Raw genomic sequence first — 26,985 nt, 5'->3', positions numbered from 1 at the left:
AGTGAATGTAAGTATCATTTTAAGAGCAACTGATATCATAGTCAGACTGTGAGGTGACTAAAGGTAGTTCACAAAGAGGTGGCTGACGCCAGCGTCTATCGCTGAGCGTCTGACGTGCACTGTTATCGCGTACTTGATTGTTAATTCTGAAATGTCAGCTGTGTGTGGCCCTTCAAAGTGGAGTATACGCCTATTAATGCTTACCTCTTACGCCTATTAATGCTTGAAGAAATTGAGAAGAAAAAATTTTCTTGGAACATTTTTTGCTTGAGGGTAATGCTGAAGTTCATAACTTATAAAAAGAATTCTGCTACTTCCTTCCATGTATTGTCTTTCACAAATTGATTCTTGTACAGTCTATTTAATAACCCACATCGTAAGGAAATTTAGATATACTTTCTAGCGTCAGCCAAGCCATAGGAAACGCACCTTATTTGACGTTAGCGTCAAGTATTTTCCGTTAAATTAATGATAGCTAGACAAACAATATTGGGTAATTAGATTTATGCTACTCTAAGTGAATTATTATTAAAAAATCCTAAAATCTTGCATACGTGCGTTGTATTTTGCATAACTTTAAAAATGTTTGGCTTAGATAATATATTACTGTATTTTACAATGTTATTATTTGTAATAAAAGTTTATTTTAGGTAAAATAAGATTTATTTATGCCAATTTATAATTGATAAAATTTTTCTAATTTATAACAAAGGAATATCACCAAAAACAATGATGATTCTAATGACACACCTTTTTTTTTGCCCAACCTATATATAAGAACTCAAAGTAAATTCAATAATTATTGTTTTTAGAAAGTAAAATACAGGTATATTATTATTAAAAATGAATACTTTGATGAAAAAATTTGTAAAAACAATATCAAAAAAAAAAAAAAACCTAATATTATACCGTTAATTAAGCCTGTTTTTAGAGGGGTTAATGCTAGAATAACCTTGACATAAGATTTCTACCAATCGTAAACGTCCACATACTAATGTTAAAGCATGAGGTGCTGTCATATTTCTTTGTCATACTAATTATAAGCATAGCAATTTATAGGTTCACTGATCTCCCCTTTTTGTATTCTTCCAAGATTTGAATGAAGTGTTTTTTTGATTCTTGACAGAAATTGCATTTGCAATCATTTTAGTTCAAGCCTTTGTTTAGTAAAAATTAATTAAAATGTTGTTTGCAAAGTGTATATTTTTAGCAACATTAATAGTAGGAATAACCGCTTCAGGTGGTGCAAGCAGTGAAGAAGCGAAGAAAGGACCTAAAGTAACCGAAAAGGTATTTATTTTTTAAAAATTAATCTTTTTATTGATTGAAATTTAATTTTTGAAAAAATTTTAAAAGGTATGGTTTGATATTGAAATTGGTGGCGTACCAGCCGGTCGCGTTGAAATCGGTTTGTTTGGAAAAACCGTACCAAAAACTGTGAAAAACTTTGTTGAGTTGGCAAAAAAACCTGCAGGTGAAGGGTATAAAGGTAGCAAATTCCACCGAGTCATTAAAGATTTCATGATCCAAGGTGGAGATTTTACCAAAGGAGATGGAACAGGAGGTAAATACTGATTTATTTTTTCAAATTCCATTTTTTACTAATGTTTTTGGTTGGCTTTAGGACGTAGCATTTACGGTGAACGTTTTGCCGATGAAAACTTCAAATTGAAACATTATGGAGCTGGTTGGCTTTCAATGGCTAATGCCGGTAAAGATACAAATGGTTCACAATTCTTTATCACAACAAAAGCAACAAGTTGGTTGGATGGACGACATGTTGTCTTTGGAAAAATAATAAAAGGAATGGTATGATTGAAAATTTTTCCAAATTTTATAGAATATAAATAGTGAATTTTTAATTTTTTTTAGGATGTTGTTCGTAAAATTGAAGCCTCAAAAACAGATAGCAGAGATAAGCCAGTAAACGACGTGGTTATTGCTGATAGTGGAGCCGAAGAAGTTGCAGAGCCTTTTGGTGTAGCCAAAGCTAGCGCTGAGGAATAAATTTTTTGTATTTAAGATTAAATAAATTTAAGATTTTTATAAAATTCTGCCTTTTAATTAAATATTCCAACTTAATTTAAAATAGGTACCCTATAAAACGAGGTAAATGGAAACTGGGAAAAATAGCGGAAGTTTTATTACCATTTATTCGTCTATAATTTTTTTAAACCTATGGAATCTAGGTCTAGGTAGTTTGACACCTGGCAACCTTGAATATGAAGAATGTAGATAACCCCCCAAAACTTCCTAATCGAAATCTCCTACATTCTAATCAATTGATGAATATTTAAATAAACCAAATTCTGAAATGAATATTTATAATCCTAGCTTAACTTGTAATATTTTGAGAATTTTAGAGGTTATATTCTTTTTTTTAGGGGTTAGAATGCATAGCGTAAATAAAATTTGGCAAGTAATAAATTTAGGTATATACAAATTATTTGGCATCAAAATTTTGGGTTAATTTTGTAAATTTCTCTTTGTGATTAGTTTAAAAACAATCAGTATTTTCGATGAAAATCGGGCGAATTCCAATTGTAATGGATCTACAAAAACGGTTTCGAGGATGTTTACTAGGTGGTTTAACAGGAGATTGCCTTGGAGCACCTTTTGAAGGCGATACAATGACACCGGGATCAAGATTAGTTTTACATAATTATATGGACAAATTGTATGGAGAATATACATCAGGTGCATAAATAATTTGGGACATCTATCAAAAGAAGTATTTTTCTGGTTTTAATACTGGATATCGAAAAGTATTCGAATAAGAATTAAAAAATCAATTTTTTAAACAATAATGCACACACTTCCTTGTAGAGTTGATTCGACTAGGACTAGGATTAGCAATAAAAATGGTTATATTGTGAACAATTTTTCAAAGAATTTGTAAAGCAGTTTTTTGAAAAATGGGGAGCTTGTCCTACTAAAAATACCATTTTCTAATTCTTTACAATATTTTTGTATTCAAATATAACTAACTGATCTAACTCGGCACGACGAGATAAGTCTTATTTTCAGCGAATAATAAAAACTATGGATTTATATGATTTTCGAATGAATGTACTATTGTGGCGCCAAAAGATTTATAAAAGCGGAAAATTTTTAAATTAATAAATACTTTGAAAAATTATAATTTTATTTTTCATTTTCTTTACATTTAGGCCCAGTAAAGAATTACACAGATGATACAGCAATGACAAAAGCAGTTGCAAATAGTTTAATCGAAAACGAAGGATTTGATGCAAAAGATATGGCTAAGAAATTCGTAAATGAATTTTATTCAGATCCAGGACGTGGTTATGGTGAAGCGATACCAAGAGTATTCGATAAGTTACGTAAACAAAGGTATTCAAATTTGTACGATCCAGCCCAACAACAATTTGGTGGTAGTGGATCCTATGGAAATGGAGGCGCAATGCGAATAGCACCAATAGCTTTATTTTATCATAAAAATTTTAAAAAAATGATTGAAGTTGCCACAAACTCAACAAAATTAACGCATGCAAATATTATTGGAGTTAATGGTGCTTTGTTACAGTGTATTGCAATTCAACAATGTTTGCTATTAAAAAATGAGCCACAAGAACGTTTAAATGAACTGAAATTTATTCAAGATATTGCAACAAAAATGGAGACTTTGGAGAATGTTGATTCTGATATGTAAGTAAGTTCTCGTAAGGGTCAAGATTAAGAAAATACAAATATACAATTAAGAATATAACACAGTTAAACAGTTTTAAAACAATTTATTTATTCATTTCAATCAATATTTTAACATATTTAAATAAAATAAGCTTACCAGTAAACTTAAAAACCCTTAACAATGTACTACTATCACCTAACATTACCCAACAATATATTTGTAATAAATCATCGTCGAGTAATTAGATCGTCACGGACAATTAATTGATTAGAGTATAGAATTATTTTTACCCATTCATTTCTTTAATACGCACTTTATCTGTTTATTTTCTTTTGCAGACATGATTTCAAACGGCCATATCAAGATCAATTGCTTGAACTCCAAAACTTATTAGAAAATCCAGATATTGCCTATGATGAAAATGTTATTAACAAATTAGGAAATCGTATTGTAGCTTTATACTCTGTACCAACAGCAATCTATTGTTTTCTACGTGCAACGCAACCTATGAAAGAGATAAAGGTTTGTAATTTCAAGTAAAATTATAGTCTAAATTTTCACGACAGTGTTTGTGAAATAGAACGAAATATCCTACTTTGGAGAACTGACACAGACATGGAAAATTTTAAATTATAATTTAAAATGTGTTGATTTCATAGAAATTATTTACAAATTGAAAGTAGTGGAATAGTTAATATATCGTTATAAGAATCCAAGACAGAATTTTATATAATACTTTTAGAGCTCTTTGGTGTCGTACAGTTATGTAAGGAAAGTCAAAAAATCTTACCGTAAAGTCTTCAAATTTAGCTTTTTTTGGTAGTAGTTGTCCCTGTAAATTTTTTGATAATTATAAAAGATAAGATCTGTATTTTTATTTTTTTTGTTTTAGACTGATAATCCTGTAAGACGTGCCATACAGTATGCGATTTCATTAGGTGGTGATACGGATACAATAGCATGTATGGCGGGTAGTTTAGCTGGAGCATATTATGGTGATTATTATTTCAATGAATCAATTCGTAAACATTGTGAATCGTCCGAAGATATTGTAAAAACCGCTGATAAATTGTTTCATATTATGCAAACACAATATCCTGCAAAGGATGAAACCGACAAATAAATGTACATTTTATTGGCCGATTTCTTATGTATATGAAAATAAATGTATTTTTTAGAATAAAACAAAGTATAATAATTATGGAAAATATTTTCATGGTGTTCCCCATTCGGCGAGTTGTAACTTACACTTGACATCCGTCGAGCCACCGGCGATTTGAACTATGTGTCACGTTTAAATTTTCCTCTCAAAGTATGTTTTATTGTAAAAAAAAAACATGATTTTATATTTCAAGAAGGACTGTTCTAACTATTTTATCTAACTAACATCTGGATTTCTGTAAATCCAGAAAGTTCCAGATATCTGATATCTGTCTTTCCCGCACTTGTAATCAATTCCTTTTCTTTGACTTATGAATTTGTGATTTGTTTCAAAATGCCATTTTCAGATGAGGTAGAATCACTCTCACTCGCATTCGTTCGTAATGTAATACTTCATAATGAACTGTGATCGATGGCGTGCCTAAAATATTATGTCGCGTGCCATTGGTTCACCATCCCTAAACTAATCTTGCTGTTTCTTAGGATGTAGTCGTCTTTTATGATGACGTAAAGAATTACGTTGAATAAATTTTTTATCACAAATATCACATGAATAAGGCTTCTCGCCACTATGGATTCGTTTATGTTCCCGTAAATTGATTTTAAATCTAAACGTTCTTTCACAAAAATCACATGAGAAAGGTTTCTCTCCAGTATGAATTAATTTATGCTGACGTAAACTAATTGGCTGTGAGAATGTTTTATCACAAATATCACATGAGTAAAGTTTTTCCCCGTGAATTCGTTTATGCACTATTAAATTACTACTCATGCTAAATTTTTTATTACAAATATCGCATGAAAATGGTTTGTCTCCCGTGTGCGAACGTTTATGTGAAATTAAATTTGGTCTATTGGTAAATGTTTTATCACATTCATCACACGGAAAAGATTTTTCTCCCGTATGATATCGTTTATGATAAGTTAAATTGTCTTGGTGCTTAAATGTTTTGTAACAGATATCGCATGAAAAAGGTTTTTCTCCAGTGTGCATTAGTTTATGTTTAAGTAAAGAAATTTTTTGATAAAATTTCTTATCACAAACATCACACGTGAATTGTTTTTCGCCTGTATGAATACGCTCATGTTTAATCAGATATTGTTTATGAGTAAATGTTTTCTCACAAGTATTACATGAAAATGATTTTTCTCCAACGTGAATCGCTGTATGTTGAATTAAATACTGTTTATGAGTGAAAGTTTTATTACAAACATCACAAACGAATGAATTTCCGGAATGTAGTCCTTTATGATGAATTAAAGATTGTTCACGAGTAAACCTTTTATCACATACATCACAAGAAAACGGTTTTTCTCCAGTATGATCTCGTGTATGTTGAATTAAGTTATGTTTACGTCTGTAAGATTTTCCACAGACATTACATGTAAACGGTTTTTCTCCACTATGTATGCGTTTATGTTGAATTAAATTTGGTTTGTGAGTAAAAGTTTGACCACATTCGTCACATTCCAGTTTTTCTCCGGAATGAATTTTTTTATGTCGAAATAAATACGCTTGGCGAGTAAATGTTTTTTCACACACACTACAAGAGAACGGTTTCTCTCCCGTATGAGTTCGATTATGTTCGGTTAAACTTTGTTTATGTTTAAAAGTTTTATTACAAATATCACACGAAAAAAGTTTTTCTTCAGGATTAACTAAATTTAATTGATGTGTAAATTGTTGAAACTTTTCTTCGGCATTAAATGATTCATGAGAGCGTGAATAATGCTTGTCTTCGATAAATGTTTGTTCATGTTTCACAATAACACTTTCTTCATGATATTCTTGTTCAGATTTTATACTTTCATCTATCAAATCATAATCATCTTCTTCCTTAACTATTACGGCTCCAGGTCGATGAGAGTTACATCTTTCTTCACTACTTTTTAGTATTTCTTCATTAATTATTACTTCTGGATCTAATTTTTCTTCAGATTTAATATTTTCTTCTTTAACTTGCACTTCTGCAGGAAGCTGCTGTTCAGTTTTTATGCTCATATCTTCAATTACTTCTGGGTGCATTTGCACTTTGGGTTCGATGTGTTTTTCTTTATTTAGAAAATGATTACTTACGTTTTGAAATGAATTCGACATTTTTATTTGTAAAGAACTTAAATCTATTTAAGTAGGTTAATATTAATTTAACCTACAAACTCAACTTCAAAACAACAACAAATATGGCCCACAGACTTATTTAAAAAAAAAGTGAAAACAAACATATGAGTTAATTGTTGAAATATTAATGTATTTTTTTAAAATATTTTTAACTCATAGTTTACACCATTATAACAAAGTAAAAAATATAAATACTGCTTAAAAATGCTGTATTTAAGTGTAAACAAATATTTAAAATACATTATAATTTTGAGATATTTAAACGCAGTTTTTTTGCGCTCTCTGTTGATGACGTATAAGTATGTGATCTGTCAATTGGTGACAGTTCAATGTATAATTTACACTTTAAAAAAATGAATTTACAACATAGAATTTACACATACATTATTATTAAGTTTTCTAATAAAAAGCCGTAGAATAGTATAATTTAATGAAATACCTTATAAAATGTAAGTAATTAATATCATACAGTATGTCATCAAATTTGACAAGCCCGTACTTTGATGTCACGTCCGTATAAAAATTTGAATTTCCGTTTTAGAAATTTTTAAATGCCCTCACTGAATTTGTATTTTTATTAATTATTTTTAAGTAAATAAAAAGATATTAGTTACTAAAATAATGGTTTAGTTGAAATATCCAGTCATTAAAATTACGGAAGAAAAATATTTGAACCAAATTTAAATCTCATGAATATTCCCTATTAGGACACAAAATTAAATTAGATTGTATAATTTAAAACGTTCAATTTATTTAAATAAATCATTTATGCTCCTAATCCAATTTCCTACGAATGAATTTCCATTGTATTAGAAAACTTTATGTCGAGATTCATTGTTGAGAAAATTGAAAAACGGTTGAGTAATTAAAATAACAGCTCGATTTTTTTAATAGATTTATTTTTCATAAACTATGTACACTCAATATTTAAATTTTATTTCAATATTAAAATTTTATATCAGAAAGCCCACCGTCAAGTAAACTAAACTTGAAGGAAAGCTAATTATATATACTTAATATATTTAAACTTGCACTCAATAGAAAAATCGTAATTTAGCGTTTTTAAGATTTCTCTATTGAGTGCATAACTCGTTTATGTTTAACTAAATTACTTTTTACATTAAAGAATTTATCACAGATATCACATGGAAAAGGTTTCTCTCCTGAATGAATCCGTCTGTGAGCATTTAATATACTAATCTGAGTAAAAGATTTACAACAAATATCACATAGAAAGGGTCTTTCATCATTATGGATCCGCTTATGTGTCGTTAAACTGTATTGTGTTGTAAATTTTTTATCACATTCATCACAAGCAAAAGGTTTTTCTCCCGTATGATTTCGTTTATGTAAAACTAAATGACTATTTTGATTAAATGTTTTATCACAAATATCACAAGAAAAAGGTTTTTCCCCCGTGTGAATACGTTTATGCCGGTCTAAAGATTGTTGGTATACAAACTTTTTACTACACACATCACATGAAAACTGTTTTTCTCCAGTGTGAATTAGTTTATGTTTAACTAAGCTACTATGTTCGGTATAAGTTTTACCACAAATATCGCATGAAAAAGGTTTTTCGCCGGTATGAAGAAATTTATGAGAATTTAAATGCTGTTGTTGTCGAAAATTTTTACCACAGACATTACACTTAAAAGGTTTTTCCCCGGTATGTACTCGTTTGTGCCTAACTAGATTATGGCGATAGTTAAATGTAGTCTGACAAATTTCACACGAGAAAGGTTTCTCTCTAGCGTTAATTCTTTTCTGACTAACTTTTTTTACTAAGTTTTTTTCTCTGCTATGAATTCGTTTATGTTTAACTAAGTCTTTATGGGAAATAAACCTATTATTACAAATATCACATGAAAAATTTTCTCCAATATTTATTCGTTGACGATCCACGTCATTTTCTTCTTTAATTATGAACTCTGTATGCAATTTTTCGTCAATTTCAGTATTTTTATATTCGTGTAACGACTCTTCACTTTTATAAGTTTGTTCATGTTCCACTGCTTCACTGTCTTCTAATATTTCTTGTTTAAATATTATTTCTGAATGAAATTCTTCCTCAGTTTTTATATTTTCATCCTTAATTATTTCTTCCACAGCTGAGTACTCAGTTTTTATGCTCACATCTGGGATTAATAGTTCTGTTGGCAATTGTTCTTCGGGTTCTTCTTTGATTAGAAAAGGATTATTTACATCTTCAAATAAAAATTCAGACATTTTTTATACTATTTATTCAAATTTAAAAATTTTAATTAATTACTGAATAAAAATAAACATTATGTTGACAAACATGACAGGTTTTGTATTTAACAAACTTATATTAAAATATAGACCAGCACAATGTATATTGATGACATCGTGGTATTGATAATAGGGTATTCCACTATTTTTGAAAAAGTACTTCAAAATGTTTTTTTTGCTAATAAAAAGTCACCAAAAATTTATTTCGGGAAAATGCATTCTCTTTCTTGCCAAAAACTTAAATTAAATTTTAAACTGTCAAAAACGCGGGCATCCAATTGATGACGTAATATGGGTATCACTATACGAAATAACACAAATAATTTTGGCAGGTATATTAATAGACATCTGATTATAATATAAATATAAATACTTATCTATGTATATATTATACCGAACTGTCTGCACTGAACTAACTGATGGTCTATGACTCGCTATGTCGCTATACCGCTATGACATCACAGCAGGGCTTACTCGCGTTTTAGGTCACTTTATATAGTTTAAAAATTACGATTTTTAATTTAAATATTTTAAAAGAAAAAAGTGCTTTTATGACTCGAAATCAGAATATTTAAGTATATTTTTACATAAATTTTAACTTTTTTCAAATTTCATGATTTATTTTTGACTAACGATAATATCTTATTGGTAGTTGTAAGGTAATATCATGGAGGTTAGAGAGAAGGAGAACGATCGCTACACGCTAAAGCATTAGCGCGCCTGTCCCTAAAAATTCGTCGGTGAGTAGTATCTGCGAAGCTAGCTGTTTATGAGTATAAGTAGATGAAGTTAATTGCATAATGTACAAATTTAACAACAGCCCGCTTTTATTGAGACAACTTAGCGATCGCAGCGCCTCACTTATTTTGTCCATATTTCTGGGACACTATTTCCTAAAGCGATCGTTCTCCTTCTCTCTAATCTCCATGGGTAATATAAAGGGTCTTTATATTACCTTAGGGAGTTGGAACTTGCAACCCACCATTAACAATGGCAATAATAATTCGTACTGATTAAAACAGGAAGTGGTTCGTTTTCAGTAGTTCCAATTTAAACTTCCAGGTGGCAATATGTGTACTTACCGTTTTTAAAGGCCAATCATTACTAAATTTTGATTAGGTATTCATTATTAAATTTTTTCCCTCAAAATTTTTAAGGTTTTTTCAATTTATTTTAACAAATAGTTCTTTATTTTATACAAATTGATTTTAACAGATTTTAATTATTTTATAAATAAAAAATAAACGTGTTTTGACAAACTGAGCGCTTGTGAGTGCTGATATGTTTTTTGGTATCTCAATGTATATATGGCAGCCAGCTAGCTTAGTTAGCCGTTCAATTAACAGACAAGCCTTTTTTAATAAACGTCGGCCTCAACTAGCGGCCAGCAGGATATGCAGCCATTCAATCAAAGAGCTAGGCAAATCGTTTGGATAGATAACCGTTAACTACTTGCCCAGCCTAATCATTTATATTTAGTTCCACTTTCTGCCACTAGGCGCTGAAACCCACACACTGTCAATATGACAACGGCAAGCAACAATGTTGTTGATATTTCTCACAGTTTGACTACGTTTATCCAAAAATTAGTGCGATGGAAGAGTGTAGTGTCTTCTTTGAGAGAGGATATGGCAAATTAGTAATCAATAGATGGTCAGGTATTCCAAAAATGTAGTTGTAAGCCTGCTGTGAATCAATGTCGCAATAATAGATGTCTCTTTCTAGAATTTCTACAGATCTATAGAAAAGAAACAGCCATTGGCCGCACAGACGCTTTAATTTTCGTTAATTTTTTGTGGGTAATACCCAGTCCATTCTCTATGTCTTTGAGTGTACTACAAAGCATCAAAAATTGTCTAAAAGAACTGCCACCGTAATCAAACACAAACAGCCTTAAATTAAATTTTTTACACGAAATTTAAAACAGACAAAATTTTATCACCACTGTGGCTTTTCTGTTGATGTGCCTGTAATCTTTTTCTACGATTAAATGATTTACCACAAACACTACATACATAAGGTTTTTCCCCAGTATGAATTCGTTTATGTATAATTAAACTGCTTTTCACACGAAATGCTTTATCACAAACTTCACAAGAAAAATGTTTTTCACCAGTATGAATCAGGTGGTGTCGAATTAAAACATGTTTCTGAGTGAATTTTTTACCACACACATCACATGAAAAAGGCTTTTCTTCTGAATGAATTAATTTATGTCTTTTTAAACGACTTCGAAGGACAAAGCTTTCGTTACAAACATCACACGAAAATGGTTTTTCCTTCGAATGAAGTTTCAGATGATTGCCTAAAGTGTTACGAGACGAAAATATTTTTTCACAAAGATCACATGAAAATTTATTTTCTCCCGTATGAGATCGTTGATGAACTGTTAAAATGTATTTGGTCGAAAATGATTTACCACATAAATCACACAAATTTGAGCTTTTTATTACAGGTTTCTCTTCAGATCCAGCAGTGTGAACTCGTTTATGCTTTTTAAGTCGAAAAGATCGATAAAATCGTTTATCGCATATATCACATGCAAACGGTTTAATACCGGTATGTGTTTGTAGATGCCTGTCCAAATAACTTTTCACTACAAAAGTTTGACCACAAATATCACAAGAAAATTTCTTTTCTGCAGAATGAGTTTGTTTATGTTGGTGTAAATAACGTTGTTGACTAAAAGTTTTATTACAAATTTCACATAAATACGATTTGTCTTTTTCGGTATGAATTAAACGATGTTTAACTAGATTCGCTTTTTTATGAAATAATTTACCACAAACCTCGCATGAAAAAGGTTTTTCACCAGTATGTGTTCGTTTATGTTGACCCAAAGAGAATTTTGTAGGGTATTTATTCCCACAAAAATTACATGAATATGATTTTTCATTTAAATTTACTGAACTTACTTGACTTACTGAAATATTTTCCCTTGATTCTTCCCTTTTAATTTCTTCTTTTTTCACTGATATATTTTTATCTGATCCGTAATTAACGTTGTTTTCATCGATATGAATTTCTTCCAAAGAAACACTTTCATCGGGTACTTCTTCTTTGACTATTAATTCTGTATGAAATTCTTTTTCAACTTTGATATAAAATGGTTTATCTTCAATTCTCAAAATTTGATGTTCCAATAAATGTGTAAAAGCTTTTTCACAAACATCACATGAAAAAGACTCGTCGGTGTGAAAACGTTTATGTGTAATGAAATTAAATTCAGATTCAAACATTTTTTCACAAACATCGCATGAAAAAGGCTCGTTTGTAACAGTTTGTTTACGTTCAGTGTTAAATGAACTATCGTGAATATCAAATGAAAATGGTTTTTCTGTGGCATGTTGTTTTCGTCTATGTAGCGTTAAACTGCTTTGTCGAGTAAACTTTCTATCACATATATCACAAGAAAAACTGTTTTCGCTTAAATGAATAAGTTTATGTTCACGTAAATTACACAATTTTGTAAATTTTTTATCACAAACTTGACAAGAGAATTGCTTTTCTTTCTTAGGTATTCGTTCACTTTCACGTGATAAAAGATTGTCTTCATTTGGAATTTCTTCTAAAACATCTTTTTGAAATTCCTCTGAAGCATTTTCTTCCCATACTTCTTGCTTAACCATCAATTCTGTTTCTGGGTGCAATTCTTGTTCCATTTTAATTTTTTCATCTAAATCAAATGAATTTTGTTCGTCGAAAAAAGAAGTATTGGGCATTTTTAGTTTATTTTTTAAATTTGTTCCCAAGTGATTTTAATAAGGACTAAAATGTTATTTATTTATTTATTTTTTGTTTGTTTGGTTTGTTAATAACTATTTATTTCGTGTTTCGTCAAATAGGTTTGTCCCAGTTTGTTCATCTGACATTGTATAGATCACAGACTTATAAAATGCTCGTCTCAATGTCTCTTATAGACATTGAGACGACATACAATACATACATTTGCATAGGTTTGAATACAAATTTTTTCCCAGCTGCATGGGATTTTTTTGGTAAATTATATGTATATATGTTAGAGTGCTAAATCCAAAAATATACATTTCCTTCTATTACTACAGATTTTCTTGCAAAACTCTTTAAAAAAGGCAAAAATCGGAAATTCAAATTAAGGGATGATAGTTACCCCTGAAATTGAATTGGATGATACTAGCCCCTGAATTGTCAGCTTAACGTTGGAAAACCCGGGCAACATCTGTCCGTTAATAAATTAAAAAATACAGTAGTTATAGTGCAGTAAATACGTAGGAAAATACCTCAGATTTTAAAATAATTATCCCGTCCGGTTTTCCAACGGGATAATTATGATAAAAATAGTAGTTTTTAAGAAAACATACTTTGGATAAAATCGAAGTGTAGGAAGTTGTTTAAAAACCATCGAAAAGTTACGAAACACAGGTTTTTTGCAAATTAAAACCGGGAAAATGATTTTGATAAAAAACAAAAAATAGAGCGTCCAAGAGCTAAAAAAAATGACACTAGCTAAAGTTAAATCCGATCGAAACTTTACGGAAAAACACGGTTTTATGATCAAAAATATCGCTTTTTTTCGCCTATTAATTTCTCGGTTTGAATGAATCGCAGGAAATCCGTTGTCGCAAAATAATATAAGGTTTCCGCACAATTTGCGAAAATATGAGTTTTCGAAAAGCCCTGCGCAAACGCTAACGAAGCATCCTACGGCAATTTAAAAAAAAAAATTATCTATACTTTAAGAGTTTCTCAAGAACCTATGCATTACAAACCTTGCAGACGCATGATGGAACGGCGAAAACGCAAAGAAAAATCGAGTAATATTCATTTTTAAAAAATTGAAACGAATTGAAAGAAAATATAATTTTTAAATATTTGGAATATATTGTTCCAATATTTTTTTATTTTCCATAATTCATCTGATATACATTATAATCGTGAAAGTTTAGATGGATAGATAGATGAATGGATGGATGTTTCTTCTTTCACGCAAAAACTATCGAACGGATTTGGATGAAATTTGGTACAGAGATAGTTTATAACCTGAATTAACACATAGGCTACTTTTTAATGCAAAAAAGGGCTGTAAAGAGTTGAAATAGGTGTTAAAAGGAGTTTGCTTCAGAAACTTAAATTAGTTGTGCATCGATTCAGCATAAAGGACAAAACATACAACAAGCTTCAAGGATTGTTTTTATCTATTTTTATGCTACATAGCAAATAAAAGCGAAGTACTATCATGAAAATTAAAAAATTTAACTCAAAGTTAGTAGGTTTCAAGAAAATTACATTCAGACCGGAAAAATTTTGGCGAAAATTGCGACTTTTGGAACTCTATAGCGCTATCATTTTTCACTCTTTTTGGTGAAGTGCTATGTTGAAATTGAATATTCAGGTAAAAATAAAAAAATACAAAAGATTTATATTTAATTTTATTTATTTTATATCACATAAAATCACAATTTGATATCTCAAAACAAAAATTAATAAAATTATTTCTTAAAACGGAAATTAAAAATTAATCTGAGCGTAAAGCCACTCTCTGGCCTGATTTTTCATTTAAGGAAACATACTCATACTTAATGGAATAAGCGAAGTGCACAAAGAAATTTTTGAAAAGGTTTTGTCAACGAAAATTTGTTCAAAAACTGATTAATAACTATGTGTTTGTTTATGACGACCTAAATTACTTCGATCCGTAAAAGTTTTGTCACAAATATTACACGAGAAGGGTTTTTCACCTGTATGAATTCGGTTATGTCTAGCTAAATCCCATTTCGTAGTAAATGATTTATCACAAACATTACATGAGAAAGGTTTTTCTCCGGTGTGAGATCGTTTATGAACAACAAAATGACTGTGATGGGTAAACGTTTTACTACAGACGTCACATTCAAAAGGTCTCTCCCCAGTATGAGTCCGTTTATGTACAACTAAATTAGAACGTCCACTAAATGTTTTGTTACAAAATTCACATGAAAAAGGTTTTTCGCCTGTATGAATTCTTTTGTGAAAAACAAAACCATTATGCGAGCTAAATGTTTTATTACAAACCTCACAAGAAAAACGTTTTTCTCCAGTGTGAGTTCGTTTATGTACAGTTAAATGGCTATTTTGCGAATACGATTTGTTACAAATATCACATTGAAAAGGTTTTTCTTGAGTATGAGTACGTCGATGTACAACTAAATTGCTTTGTGTAGTAAATGTTTTATCGCACAGGTCACATGAAAACGGTTTAATTCCACTGTGAACTCGTTTGTGTTGAGTTAAATGAGGTTGTCGATTAAATGTTTTCCCACAAATATCACATGAGAAAAGATTCTCTCCAGGGTGAACCTGTTGTTGATGAGTAGTTAAACTTTTGTAAGAACTAAATGTTACATTACAAATATCACAGGGAAATAGTTTTAGTTCCTTATCAATTTGTTTATTAAGTAAATTATTACCATCGTTAATTGTCTTGTCATAAATATCACACAAAAAATGTTCCCCAAAATTGATTTGTTGATATTCTGGAGCATTTTTTTCTAATTTCTCCTCTTCAACTACGCCATCCGTAGATATTCCTAGTAGATTTTCAATATTTGTATATTCATCATCTTCTACTGGTTCATTAACTCCTATACATTCTTCTTTAATTGTTAATTCTTCAGTTTTTATATTTTCATAAATTGTTGTGTCTTCTGCAGCAGGTGATTGGAATTCAGTTTTTATGTTCACATCTACATTTACTACTTCTGTTGGTTTTGGTAATTGTTCGTCAGGTTCCATGTATTCTTTTTTTATTAATAAACTATTATTCACATCTTCTAAGAAATAATTCGACATTTTTATTATATATTTATTAGTTTAATTAATTAAGGTGTTTACAAAACATTTTAACCAATAATAGAGATGGAAATTATTGACATGTTCGTTTCCCACAGACGTTTAAATAAATATAGACTTACTAACATAAAAATTTTTGCTTCCGATTGAAATTTCACCCAATCGAAAGTTATTTTATGTTCGATTTGGATAAAAATCTTTTTCATAAAAGTAGATTATTGCATGAGTAATTTCATGCAATAATCGAAGTCATGTAGGTTGAATAGTTTTTTGACAGCTGTACGAAACCAAAGCAAATCGACGAAAAGACCTATTGGACGAATACAGGGCCTATTGGACAATTTTAAAAAGTGATTATCTCTTGTTTCGGACATTATGCCAAAAACTAATACGAATACCTTGTATCTTTGTCCAACTTATTATAATCTGTCCGAAACAATAATGAATCGTAATTTAAATGAAAAGGTCTATAAACAAAAGGTCTAGTGCACAGATTATAATTTATTACATAAATAGATAGGCAACTCTACTGCACATGAAATATTGTCCAAAAAACCCCCTGGAGAAAGATACTTACAATAAACTATTTTTTTTTAAATGGCGGGAATTAGGTATTATTCGAAATATTTCTATTCAGTTTATCTTTTTTTTTTTTTAATTTATTTGTCTTCTTATTAAATACAGTGAAGTTTTTTAAATAAAATAACAAATATTAATAAAACAATAATTTATTGCAATATTTGAAATAAAATAGCATATTTATTTTAATATTAACATTATTAATAACAATTAATTATTAGTTTGATGTAAGTTAAATGCAATGTAAAACCATTTTATTTCGTTAATAGTCAATTATAATCACAATTAAACATTACCTAAATGTAATAAACATGATTAACAAGACCTAAGCGCTAAAATAAACTCAGTACATACCATTAAAAAATCGGAAAATAATATAAACACACCTAAAACGACTAAATTACACTGATTAGTTAATGAACAGGGACACAATAAAAACGGTCAAAATACTTCAATAATGCCACTATTCAAATAATCCACAAAATGTTAGTAAAGACAATCAATTGAGAATACACTCAAAGAAATTTAACGAATTTTAATGACATGCAAACGAATTTTGAAAGACGTATTGTTTATTTATTTAAAAATATATAAAATATTGTTTCCTCAGCAAACATTGAAATGGATAAATTAATATCAAAACTATAGATGGCCCTACGCGAATATAACGTATAGACTATAGAGCCATCTGGAGAAAGGCACCTTCAGAGAACGATAATTCGCGATCGCAAGATACGGTGGCGCCGCGCAGCGAGGATTAGTGAAACTATTATAGAGGATTTTGAGTTTTGACAGCTACACAAGTGCTGAATGTTTTTGTTGTTGAGATGGAAATTATCAAAAATGAAAAACGTTGTGGTGTTCCCCAGTGTGGGAAAACAAGATCTACAGGCGTCAGTTGTCGCACAATGTCGCAAAAACATGCTTGCACTTGCTTCCCGCGCCCGCTTTGCAAGAACAATAGCATTCGATTTTTTTGTTGTCATTGGCTACAAACACTTTGATTTAGATCTCATGAGGTTTCTCGGTGATGTTCGACGTTTGCAAACATGAAGATTTGATTAATAAACAATTATTTTGCTTCGATTGGATACCACAGAAAAACAAGTTTTTGGAACGAGAAAGCGCCTCTCCTTCCATCAACGGCCTTACTGATCCACCAAGTAGATAAAATATATCACCAATATTAATATCCAGGGCTTTCTCCATGTTAAAAAAACAAATAAACAAAAAAAAATGCAAAAATTTATTTTGACAACTTGAACGAAAATCCTCTATATCGGCCATATTGCATTCACACCAGAGCCATCTCTAGGTAATTTCGTTCGCCAATGGTAAAAATTTTACAGGGAGTTGCAGATCTGTTTTAAATTAAAAACTATAATCCATGAAGAATGTAGAACAGGAGAACGATCGCTATAGAAAATATTGTCCCCAAAATATGTATAAAATAAGTGAGGCGCTGCGATCAATATGTAGTATCAATAAAAGCGGTCTGTTGTGCGCTAATTTCAAATGATATATCAATTTGTACATTATGCTAACAACAACAGCTAACTTCACAGATACAACTTCTTGTTGACAGCGCGACTGGTGGCTGAAAAATGAACTATAAATTCTACATATTTTTAGGGACAGGTACGCTAATGCTTTAGTACATAGCGATCTTTCTCCTGTTCTACATTCTTCATGCTATAATCTATGACAGAGATTGTAGTCCTTTCATAGAGAATATGTATCAATGACACTTCACGCTACATGTATCTTATCTCCCTCAGTACAAAAATAGCAAATAACCGCCAAACGTAAGCCTTAAAACTGTTGTATTTGTTGTTGTAGTCACGGATAAAATATAGTAGGTGTTGTTGGTGTTTTTTTACTAGGACTCTTTTTACTGCTTTATAAAATCATAATTAAATTGAAAAGAAAATGGCAAATAATTCATTCTATGATGTAAATAAGTACTTACTTATCAAATTGGAAAATATAAAAGTTGAAAAAGAAGACAACACAGAATTAATAGATGTTAAAGAAGAAATATTAAATGAAAATGTTATGGTTATGCTAGAAAAGGGAATTAAAAACGAAATTCTAGAAGACAGTATTACATTTGAACATGGACGAATTAAAAATGAAATATTAGAAGGTAGCAATGCCAGTATGGAACGTGGAATAATTAATGTCAAGGAAGAAAGTTCGTCTACAATTAATTATGAAAACGAATTGCATACAGAATTTATTATAAAAGACGAAATATTAGATGTAAATGTTTTAGAAACATTAAACAGACAAGGCCAAAAAACGCAGATTCATACACCATTTTCATTAGATTTTGAAGAAACATTTAATAAATCAGATAGTTCAATTCAAGATGAGCCGACTAATACTGAAGAGAATTCATTTTCTAGTAATGTTACCAGAAAAAAATTAAATCGCAGTGAAGGAACGCCATCATTTACATGTGATATTTGTCATAAAACATTTACCAGACGAACAAATGTACTTAGACATAAACTCAATATACACAGCGAAGTAAAACCATCTTGGGGATGTGATTCGTGTAATAAAACATTTAGGAATCGATTTTATTTAACTGCACATAAACGTGCTATGCACAGCGAAGTAAAACCATTTACTTGTGAAATTTGTAATAAAGCATTTATTATGGCAACTCACCTAGAGCTCCACAAACGAATTCATTCAGGAGAGAAACCATTCGTATGTAAAATTTGTGAGAAATCATTTCGATGGAAAGGTAGTTATAAAGAACATGTACAATATCACGAAAATCCATTTGCTTGTGAAATTTGTGATAGAATATTTAAACAGAAAGATTCGTTGACGCAACATATACAGAAGATACATAGTGAAGAATTGTCCTGTGATATTTGTGACAAAACATTTACAATGAAGTTTTTTTTGGATTGTCATAAACGAGATTGTCATAACGAAACGATATTTACATGTGATCCGTGTAAAAGATCATTTGGATGCAAAAGTGGTTTAAATTCGCATAATCACCGACGGCACAAAGATAGAAAACTAAACGAGAAAAAAAAACCTTTTCCTTGTGAGTTTTGTACAAAATCATTTAATCAAGTAGCAAATTTATGTACTCATAAACGATTAAAACACAGTGAAAAACTAAAACCGAAGAAAAACAAAATTAATACTAAAGAAAATTCAAGGTCTAGTGATGAATCTGGAAAAAAATTAACTGATCGAAGCACATTTAAAAAACAAAGATTAAAACGATTAAGACACAGTGAAAGACTAAAAACGAAGAAAAACATAATTAATACTAAAGAAAATTCAAGTTCTAGTGATGAATCTGGAAAAAAATTAACTGATCAAAGCACATATAAAAAAAAATCAAAACACAGTGAAGCAAAACCACGGATCTAGTAATTATAGTAGGGATGTCGTATAAAGTCCTACTTTAGACGAGGGGGATGTATCACTCAGGGGGGAAGCAATGTGCCTACTTTTGATTGGCTGCGGCTGTTCGTACTCTCAATTGCGGGAAAATTTAAATGGGTAGCAAATTCTGCGTGTGTTGTAGATTGGTCCGAGCAAAAAATCTTTCTTTTTAAAGTAAAATCTTTTACTTTTTATAATTAAACTAATTTTTAAGATAAATCTTAGTGTATAGTAAACAACTTTTTTATAAGAAACAATTTTTCGTAAATAAGTTTTTTTCCCGTGAGGGTTCAAATTAGGGGAAAAATTTAATTTTTTTTTCTCAAAGACTATAAAAGATGATGAGTTGAAAATTTGTAGGTAGAGCTTCATTGATTCTAATTTCATATTAAACCCATCCGATAATATCAAAGGGATCAATTTTCAGGAGAAAATTTTTTGTTTAAAAATTCGTTTCAAAGCATGTTGTTTAAAAAAAAAAAAAAAACAAAATTTTGAAAAATTTTTGAGGTAAAAATGGTTGTCGTTTTAGCCTACATAAATCTTTTTGTTTTGGCCCGACTGTCACTTTAACTTATTTATAAAAATAATAGAAGCACTGATATTCAACACTGTCTGTATAAACTATTTCAACAATTAACTTAGTCAATTGTCACTTGTTTATTGATAATTTTGATAAGTTTTTTTCAAAAACTTCAGGTAAAGATTTGATATGTATTTTCATTGATGGCAACGCCGTTTCATGAACAAAGAACTTTTAATGACTCAGGTCAAGTGATAGCAAAACACCAACATGAACGTAATTATTTTAAGACAAATATTTTTATTATTTAACTGTCGTAACTTTCCTTTATAATCCATAACACATAGATAAAATAATATTAATATCTTTGCCATAACATAACTACAGACCTATATAACGCTTGCATTAAAAACAAAATAAAGCTGGTATAATGAAGTGACACACCGTCATCGCATACGCAATATATAGTGCTTTTATTCTTTATTCTTATATTTTTTATTTGTATTTTAGACTTATTATATTTATTTTTTTATCTACGCCTGTGAAATAAGAAATAATTTTCTCACCCAGAATGCGTGGAAAAATAGTTCATTACCCCGCCCTAGTGTGGTAATGAATTCATTACAACACTCCAAATTACTGTCAAAATGTAAACTAATCACAAGTTACTGTAGTAAATTTTTTTAATTTTCTATTAATAAGCCATAACATATTTTAAATAATAATTATCGGTTTTTTCGCATTTTAGAGGCGTAGATAAAGTTTTGTACGATACACGTGTGATAACGCATTATTAACGTACTTCTGAAATTGTCCCAACTCATGCTACGCACTCGTTGTGCAAATTTTACAGGCGTAAGTTAAATCCCACTAGGATCGTAAATAAATATTTTTGTATTTTAGACCAAAATTTGTATTTAAAACTCGAGGGCACAAACTTTGATTAGTCATTAGACAAGTCAACATCATAAACAAGTTTGAGAAAAATCAGAATAGGGAATATTCATGCATTTTTTTATATTTTTAATTCATTGCTTACACCATTATAACAAAGTAAAAAATATAAATACTGCTTAAAAATGCTGTATTTAAGTGTAAAAAAATATTTAAAATACATTATAATTTTGAGATATTTGAACGCAGTTTTTTGGCGCTCTCTGTTGATGACGTATAAGTACGTGATCTGTCAATTGGTGACAGTTCAATGTATAATTTACACTTTAAAAAAATGAATTTACAACACAGAATTTACACTCTTTATTATTAAGTTTTCTAATAAAAAACCGTAGAATAGTATAATTTAATAAAATACCATATAAAATGTAATTAATATCATACAGTATGTCAACAAATTTGACAAGCCCGTACTTTGATGTCACGTCCGTATAAAAATTTGAATTTCCGTTTTAGAAATTTTTAAATGCCCTCACTAAATTTGTATCTTTATTAATTAATTTTAAGTAATTAAAAAGATATTAATTACTAAAATAATGGTTTAGTTGAAATATCCAGTCATTAAAGTTACAGAAGAAAAATATTTGAACCAAATTTATTTTCATGAATATTCCCTATTACCGGATTTGATGCAGGCTGTAATGTATAAAGTTAGTGTAATATTAATATTAAACTAAAGATAAAATTAATAAACAAAATTATTTTACTGTTTTTATTTTGTTTTATTTATAAAAATATACAATATTTACAATTAATAAGACATAATAGCGCTTCTGTTCGTAAATACATGCTAGAATGAAAATGGCATGTATTTAGATTTTATAAATAAAAGCTGTACCCATTTCACTCACACTCAAATAATATACAGGCCGTTTTTGTACCATCTAGGCATACCAATATCATTAGTATGACAGAAAACATGCCTAAAGCCATGCATCTAAGTGAGAAGTATTATATATATATATATATATATATATGTGTTTAGCCTCTACAGATACGATACGACAGATCTTCTTGTGCATGGAGAAAGTGGGAGTTTTGTTGCATACAAATATTATTAATTGATATACACATATATATAATACCTCTCACTTAGATGCATGCCTTAAGGCATGTATTCTGTCATACTAATGATATTGGTATTCCTAGATGGTACAAAAACGACCTGTATACGACATTCACTTTATTCATACTTCACTCATATACCTCATATGTATCTTCAATCGTACTCCATGTTAACCCATGAAATCCGCTTCCACAGAGTATGGATATAAATAAGGTTTTTAAAAATTTCACGGTATGGGAGCAGGTGGGGGACAGTGGATTAACGGACACAATGGAGCAACCACGTAGTATTTGTACCTTCATAACAAATTACACAAAATTATTAAGTCTGGTTAACTTTGTAACGTTTTTACGTAAACATCACTGTTTACCCACAAAGGCGCAAATTAGGTTAGGAGTATACCGGTGTGTAAGAGGAGTGGATATTTTTATTTACTTACATGACTTTAAAAAATAAACGATTGCGTAATCAACACTATCTATACATGGTATTTCAACAATTAACTCAGTCAATTGTTTGTTTTCATTTGTTAAAGTTTTCAAGGACCCTGTGAATAGCTTGCGATGGTTTTTGGGACATAAAATTAATTTAAATGCCTATGTAGTCCACTTTTTTCAAGACGACTAGACCACAGAAACAGAAAACTTAGATTTAGGAAGCCTATTGAAATGCGATATTAATTTTTTCATGATCGGTATAATATTTTATCTTTACTGTGGACATACGCTAGATTTAAACATTTATTCATGCAAATATCTAATTAGCAAAATGCTAACGATTTAAATCTAGGTTTATCTCCAGTGTGACATCGTTTATGTCTAGTTAAGTTACTATTTAATGCAAATCTTTTATCACAAATATGACACGCATATGGTTTATCTCCCGTATGAATTCGTCTATGTTCAACTAACTTTGTACGTTGCGTAAACGATTTCCCACAAACATCACATAAATATGGTCTTTCACCCGTATGCAATCGTTTATGTTCAACTAAACTATTTCTATTGGTAAAAGTTTTCTCACAAAAATCACAAGCAAACGGTTTTTCCCCCGTATGAATTCGTGTATGATTAATTAAATTTATTTTCTGTGAAAACGTTTTATTACAAACGTAACATGGGAACTGTTGTTCTCCTGTATGAATACGTCTATGCTGAATTAAACTACCTTGTTGATTAAATGTTTTATCACAGATATCACAAATAAATGGTTTCTCTCCGGTATGAATTCGTTTGTGATTCGCTAAGCTCATTTGTTGTGTAAAAATTTTATCACAAACATCACACGGGAAGAGTTGTTCCCCGGTATGGAATCGTTTATGCTCAATTAAACTATGTTTTCGGGCAAATGTTTTATCACAAACATCGCATGCATATGGTTTAACTCCAGTATGGGTTCGTTTGTGTTTCGTTAAATTCCATTTGGATCCAAATGTTTTACCACATACGTCACATGAAAATGGCTTTTCACCGGTATGAATTCGTAAATGCTTCGTTAAATTCCATCGAGAGCTAAATGTCTTCCCACATTGATCACAAGAGAAAGGTCTTTCTCCAGTATGAATTCGTTGATGTTCAACTAGAGTGCTTCGTTTAATAAACGCTTTTCCACAAACATCACAAGAGAAAGGTCTCTCCACAGTGTGAACTTGTTCATGTTTCGCTAAATTTGCTTGAGTGGTAAATGTTTTACTGCAAACCTCACACGTTAAAGATTTTTCTCCTGCATGAATTTTTTTATGTTCAATTAAAGTGGGTTTATCGGAAAACATTTCATCACAATATTCACAAGAAAACATATTTTCCTCAATTTTAATTGGTTTAGATTCTTGAATTTCGGGGGGTGGTTCAATTTCCGTTTTGGGTTGAGTTTTTTGTACAATTTCTGCCATTTGTTGGCGCATCCATATTGGGAACGTACCTTCGGCACCACGAAAATCGGGGAATCGAATATTAGACATGTAATAAGGAAGGGGATGCTGTGGATCAGGAGGTTCCTCAAAGATCGGACGAGTGCCATCATTTCCACTAGGAGAAGATTTAATGGAGATTGTGATTGATGCATGAGAACTTTCAGGAGCTTGCATTAAAGGACTAGAAGACAGTGGTTCTTTACTGTCTTCAGCTTCCCCAGCACTGCTATTTCCTTCACTGAAGGTTACATCACAAACATCACTCGAGAAAAGTTGTTCTCCCGTATGAATTGGTTTTTCACTAACCAAAATATTTTGTTGGATATTGGAGAATGTTTGCTGCTCATCATGAATTCGTTTATGACCAATTAAATTATATTCATGAGTGAAAGTTTTATTACAAACGTCACACGTAAAAGGTTTTTCCCCGGTGTGAATCCGTTTGTGTTTCGTTAAATTACTATTCGAACTAAATGATTTGCCGCAAATGCTACATGGAAAAGGTCTTTCTCCAGTATGTATTCGTGTATGTTCTACTAAATTACTTCGTTGCGTAAATGATTTACTACAAATATCACAGGAAAATGGTTTTTCTCCTGTATGTGTTCGTTTATGTTCAACAACACTACTTTGATTCGTGTATGTTTTACCACAAACATCGCAGGAAAATGGTTTTTCACCCGTATGAATTCGTTTATGATTAACAAAACTACTTTGTCTTGTAAATCGTTTACCACAAACCTCACAAGCGAATGGTTTTTCACCTGTATGAAGTCGTTTATGTTCGATTAACGTTTGTTTTTGCACAAATGTTTTCCCACAAACATCACATGAAAATGGCCTTTCACTATTTGGATTTGGTCTGCGTTTAACTAATGTTCTATCCTTAAAAATATGTTCACCATTATGTAATCGTTTATGATTAATTAAACTCGGTTGGTACATAAAAGTTTTGTCACATAAGTCACATGAAAATGGTTTTTCACCCGTATGAATCCGTTGATGATTTATTAAATTAGCTTGATGGTTATATCTTTTTCCACACACATCACAACCAAATCGTTTTTCACCCAAATGAATTCGTTTATGTTTCGTTAAATTGCTATTTAACGTAAATGTTTTACCACATATTTCACATGCATAAGGTCGTTCTCCGGAATGAATCCGTTTATGTTCGACTAAATTACTCCGTTGAACGAAAGTTTTTCCACAAGCTTCACATGCAAACGGTTTTTCACCTGTATGAATTCGTTTATGATTGACTAAACTACTTTGATTCGTAAAACACTTTCCACAATATTCACACGAAAAAGGTTTTTCACCCGTATGAATTCTTTTATGACTAATTAAATTGATTTTTTGTGCAAAAGCTTTGCCACAAAAATCACATGCAAAATGTTGTTCTCGACTATGGATTCGTTTATGAATTAACAATTTACTCTGATAGAGAAATATTTTATCACAAACATCACATGGATAATGTCCTTTCGGTGCGTGATGAACCCGTTTAGATGTTTTCTTTTGCGTAGAGTTATGAATTCGTTTATGTTTAACTAAAGTACTTGGTTGAGTAAAACTTTTACCACACACGTCACATGAAAACGGCTTTTCTCCAGTATGAATTCGTTTATGCTCAGTTAAACTTTTCTTTTGAGTAAATTTTTTATCACAAATGTTACAGATAAAAGGTGTTTCCTCACTTTTATAGTCAATTGATGAATCGGAATCTCTTTCTTCGGGCGATTCTTCTTTAATTAATACTTCTGCGGCTATTGTATTTTCAATTTTAATTTTTACTTCAGGAATCATTAATTCTGTATCCAATGTTTCTTCAGGTTCTTCTTTAATTGGCAAAGGATTATTTACATCTTGAAACAAATAATCTGACATTTTTATTTTCTTTGAATTCCAAGGTATTCACAAATTATTATGGATGTGTTTTATTTAATGATTTGAGTATAAATAATTTTTATGTATTAAAAAGTTTCAAATTCTCACTTTTTGTTACAATATTTCCAAAATAAATAACAAATTTTAGCATAAAAATGTAAAAATCACAAAGAGTAACTTGACACAACCAGAGATAATATAACTTATTTCTAGGCTGTCGGGTAGTCGGGTACTGAAAGTCTTTCTTCTCTATGGATCTGTATGTTAAAATCCTACATAATAAGAATTTCTGTGAGATGTGAGAATAAAATTTCGAATTCTTATCTAATAAAACATATTGCCGCAAGATAGGAAGATTTTCTACCCTCAAAATATTTTAATAAAACAGACATCTCCACTACTGTTTACACAAGATAAATCTATACCCCATAATCCGTGAGAAAGTTGAAAGTCTATCCGAGTTTTGTAATGATTATTTACAAGTTACAACAGATATTTCTATGTTTAAAAGTGTGCGACTAAAAAACTCCATAGATTTTTTTTACATTTTCTTATAGATTTTGACCTCCCAAAAACAGAAAAAATATTCAAAATATTCTATCACATAGGTTTTTATAGATATAAGTATCAACATAAACCAGTCTTTAAG

General features: G+C 30.3%; 8 protein-coding genes across 10 annotated transcripts; 3 read left to right on the top strand and 5 right to left on the bottom strand.

Moving 5' to 3' along the window:
* Positions 1 to 1,075: 1,075 nt before the first annotated feature.
* LOC123298966 (peptidyl-prolyl cis-trans isomerase B) lies at positions 1,076 to 2,051 on the top strand. The gene is made up of 4 exons (XM_044881068.1): positions 1,076 to 1,290; positions 1,357 to 1,564; positions 1,625 to 1,809; positions 1,873 to 2,051. The coding sequence occupies exons 1-4, from the start codon at positions 1,183 to 1,185 to the stop codon at positions 2,005 to 2,007; spliced, it is 636 nt and encodes a 211-aa protein (XP_044737003.1). The 5' UTR covers positions 1,076 to 1,182; the 3' UTR covers positions 2,008 to 2,051.
* Positions 2,052 to 2,370: 319 nt separating this feature from the next.
* Positions 2,371 to 4,828, top strand: LOC123298964 (ADP-ribose glycohydrolase ARH3-like). 3 transcript variants are annotated; one of them, XM_044881066.1, is made up of 5 exons: positions 2,371 to 2,432; positions 2,497 to 2,697; positions 3,171 to 3,669; positions 3,991 to 4,174; positions 4,545 to 4,828. In XM_044881066.1, the coding sequence occupies exons 2-5, from the start codon at positions 2,520 to 2,522 to the stop codon at positions 4,773 to 4,775; spliced, it is 1,092 nt and encodes a 363-aa protein (XP_044737001.1). In that variant the 5' UTR covers positions 2,371 to 2,432; positions 2,497 to 2,519; the 3' UTR covers positions 4,776 to 4,828. The 3 variants fall into 3 exon arrangements, with proteins under 3 accessions (XP_044737001.1, XP_044737002.1, XP_044737000.1); XM_044881067.1 differs by having other exon boundaries at positions 2,374 to 2,415; XM_044881065.1 differs by lacking the exon at positions 2,371 to 2,432 and having other exon boundaries at positions 2,441 to 2,697.
* LOC123298963 (zinc finger protein OZF-like) lies at positions 4,824 to 6,970 on the bottom strand. The gene has a single exon (XM_044881064.1). It carries the CDS (start codon positions 6,909 to 6,911, stop codon positions 5,277 to 5,279), a length of 1,635 nt encoding a protein of 544 aa, XP_044736999.1. The 5' UTR covers positions 6,912 to 6,970; the 3' UTR covers positions 4,824 to 5,276.
* A 1,024-nt stretch (positions 6,971 to 7,994) lies between these two features.
* On the bottom strand, positions 7,995 to 9,161 carry LOC123298674 (zinc finger protein 525-like). The gene has a single exon (XM_044880767.1). It carries the CDS (start codon positions 9,159 to 9,161, stop codon positions 7,995 to 7,997), a length of 1,167 nt encoding a protein of 388 aa, XP_044736702.1.
* Positions 9,162 to 10,436: 1,275 nt separating this feature from the next.
* On the bottom strand, positions 10,437 to 12,998 carry LOC123298962 (gastrula zinc finger protein XlCGF57.1-like). The gene has a single exon (XM_044881063.1). The coding sequence runs from the start codon at positions 12,905 to 12,907 to the stop codon at positions 11,093 to 11,095; it is 1,815 nt and encodes a 604-aa protein (XP_044736998.1). The 5' UTR covers positions 12,908 to 12,998; the 3' UTR covers positions 10,437 to 11,092.
* A 1,714-nt stretch (positions 12,999 to 14,712) lies between these two features.
* LOC123298344 (zinc finger protein 239-like) lies at positions 14,713 to 15,975 on the bottom strand. Its single transcript, XM_044880324.1, has one exon. It carries the CDS (start codon positions 15,933 to 15,935, stop codon positions 14,814 to 14,816), a length of 1,122 nt encoding a protein of 373 aa, XP_044736259.1. The 5' UTR covers positions 15,936 to 15,975; the 3' UTR covers positions 14,713 to 14,813.
* Positions 15,976 to 18,500: 2,525 nt separating this feature from the next.
* LOC123298673 (zinc finger protein 595-like) lies at positions 18,501 to 20,737 on the top strand. Its single transcript, XM_044880766.1, has 2 exons — positions 18,501 to 19,641; positions 20,691 to 20,737. The coding sequence occupies exons 1-2, from the start codon at positions 18,501 to 18,503 to the stop codon at positions 20,735 to 20,737; spliced, it is 1,188 nt and encodes a 395-aa protein (XP_044736701.1).
* A 1,768-nt stretch (positions 20,738 to 22,505) lies between these two features.
* On the bottom strand, positions 22,506 to 26,336 carry LOC123298672 (zinc finger protein 208-like). Its single transcript, XM_044880765.1, has 3 exons — positions 26,188 to 26,336; positions 22,728 to 26,082; positions 22,506 to 22,674 (listed from the first exon to the last, which is right to left on the bottom strand). The coding sequence occupies exons 1-2, from the start codon at positions 26,334 to 26,336 to the stop codon at positions 23,295 to 23,297; spliced, it is 2,937 nt and encodes a 978-aa protein (XP_044736700.1). The 3' UTR covers positions 22,506 to 22,674; positions 22,728 to 23,294.
* Between the last annotated feature and the right edge of the window lie 649 nt (positions 26,337 to 26,985).

This window comes from Chrysoperla carnea, chromosome 4 (assembly GCF_905475395.1).
Source record: "Chrysoperla carnea chromosome 4, inChrCarn1.1, whole genome shotgun sequence".
NCBI classification, from domain to species: Eukaryota; Metazoa; Arthropoda; class Insecta; order Neuroptera; family Chrysopidae; genus Chrysoperla; species Chrysoperla carnea.
Note: the sequence above shows the minus strand (reverse complement) of the source record. Positions and strands in the feature narration are given on the sequence as shown.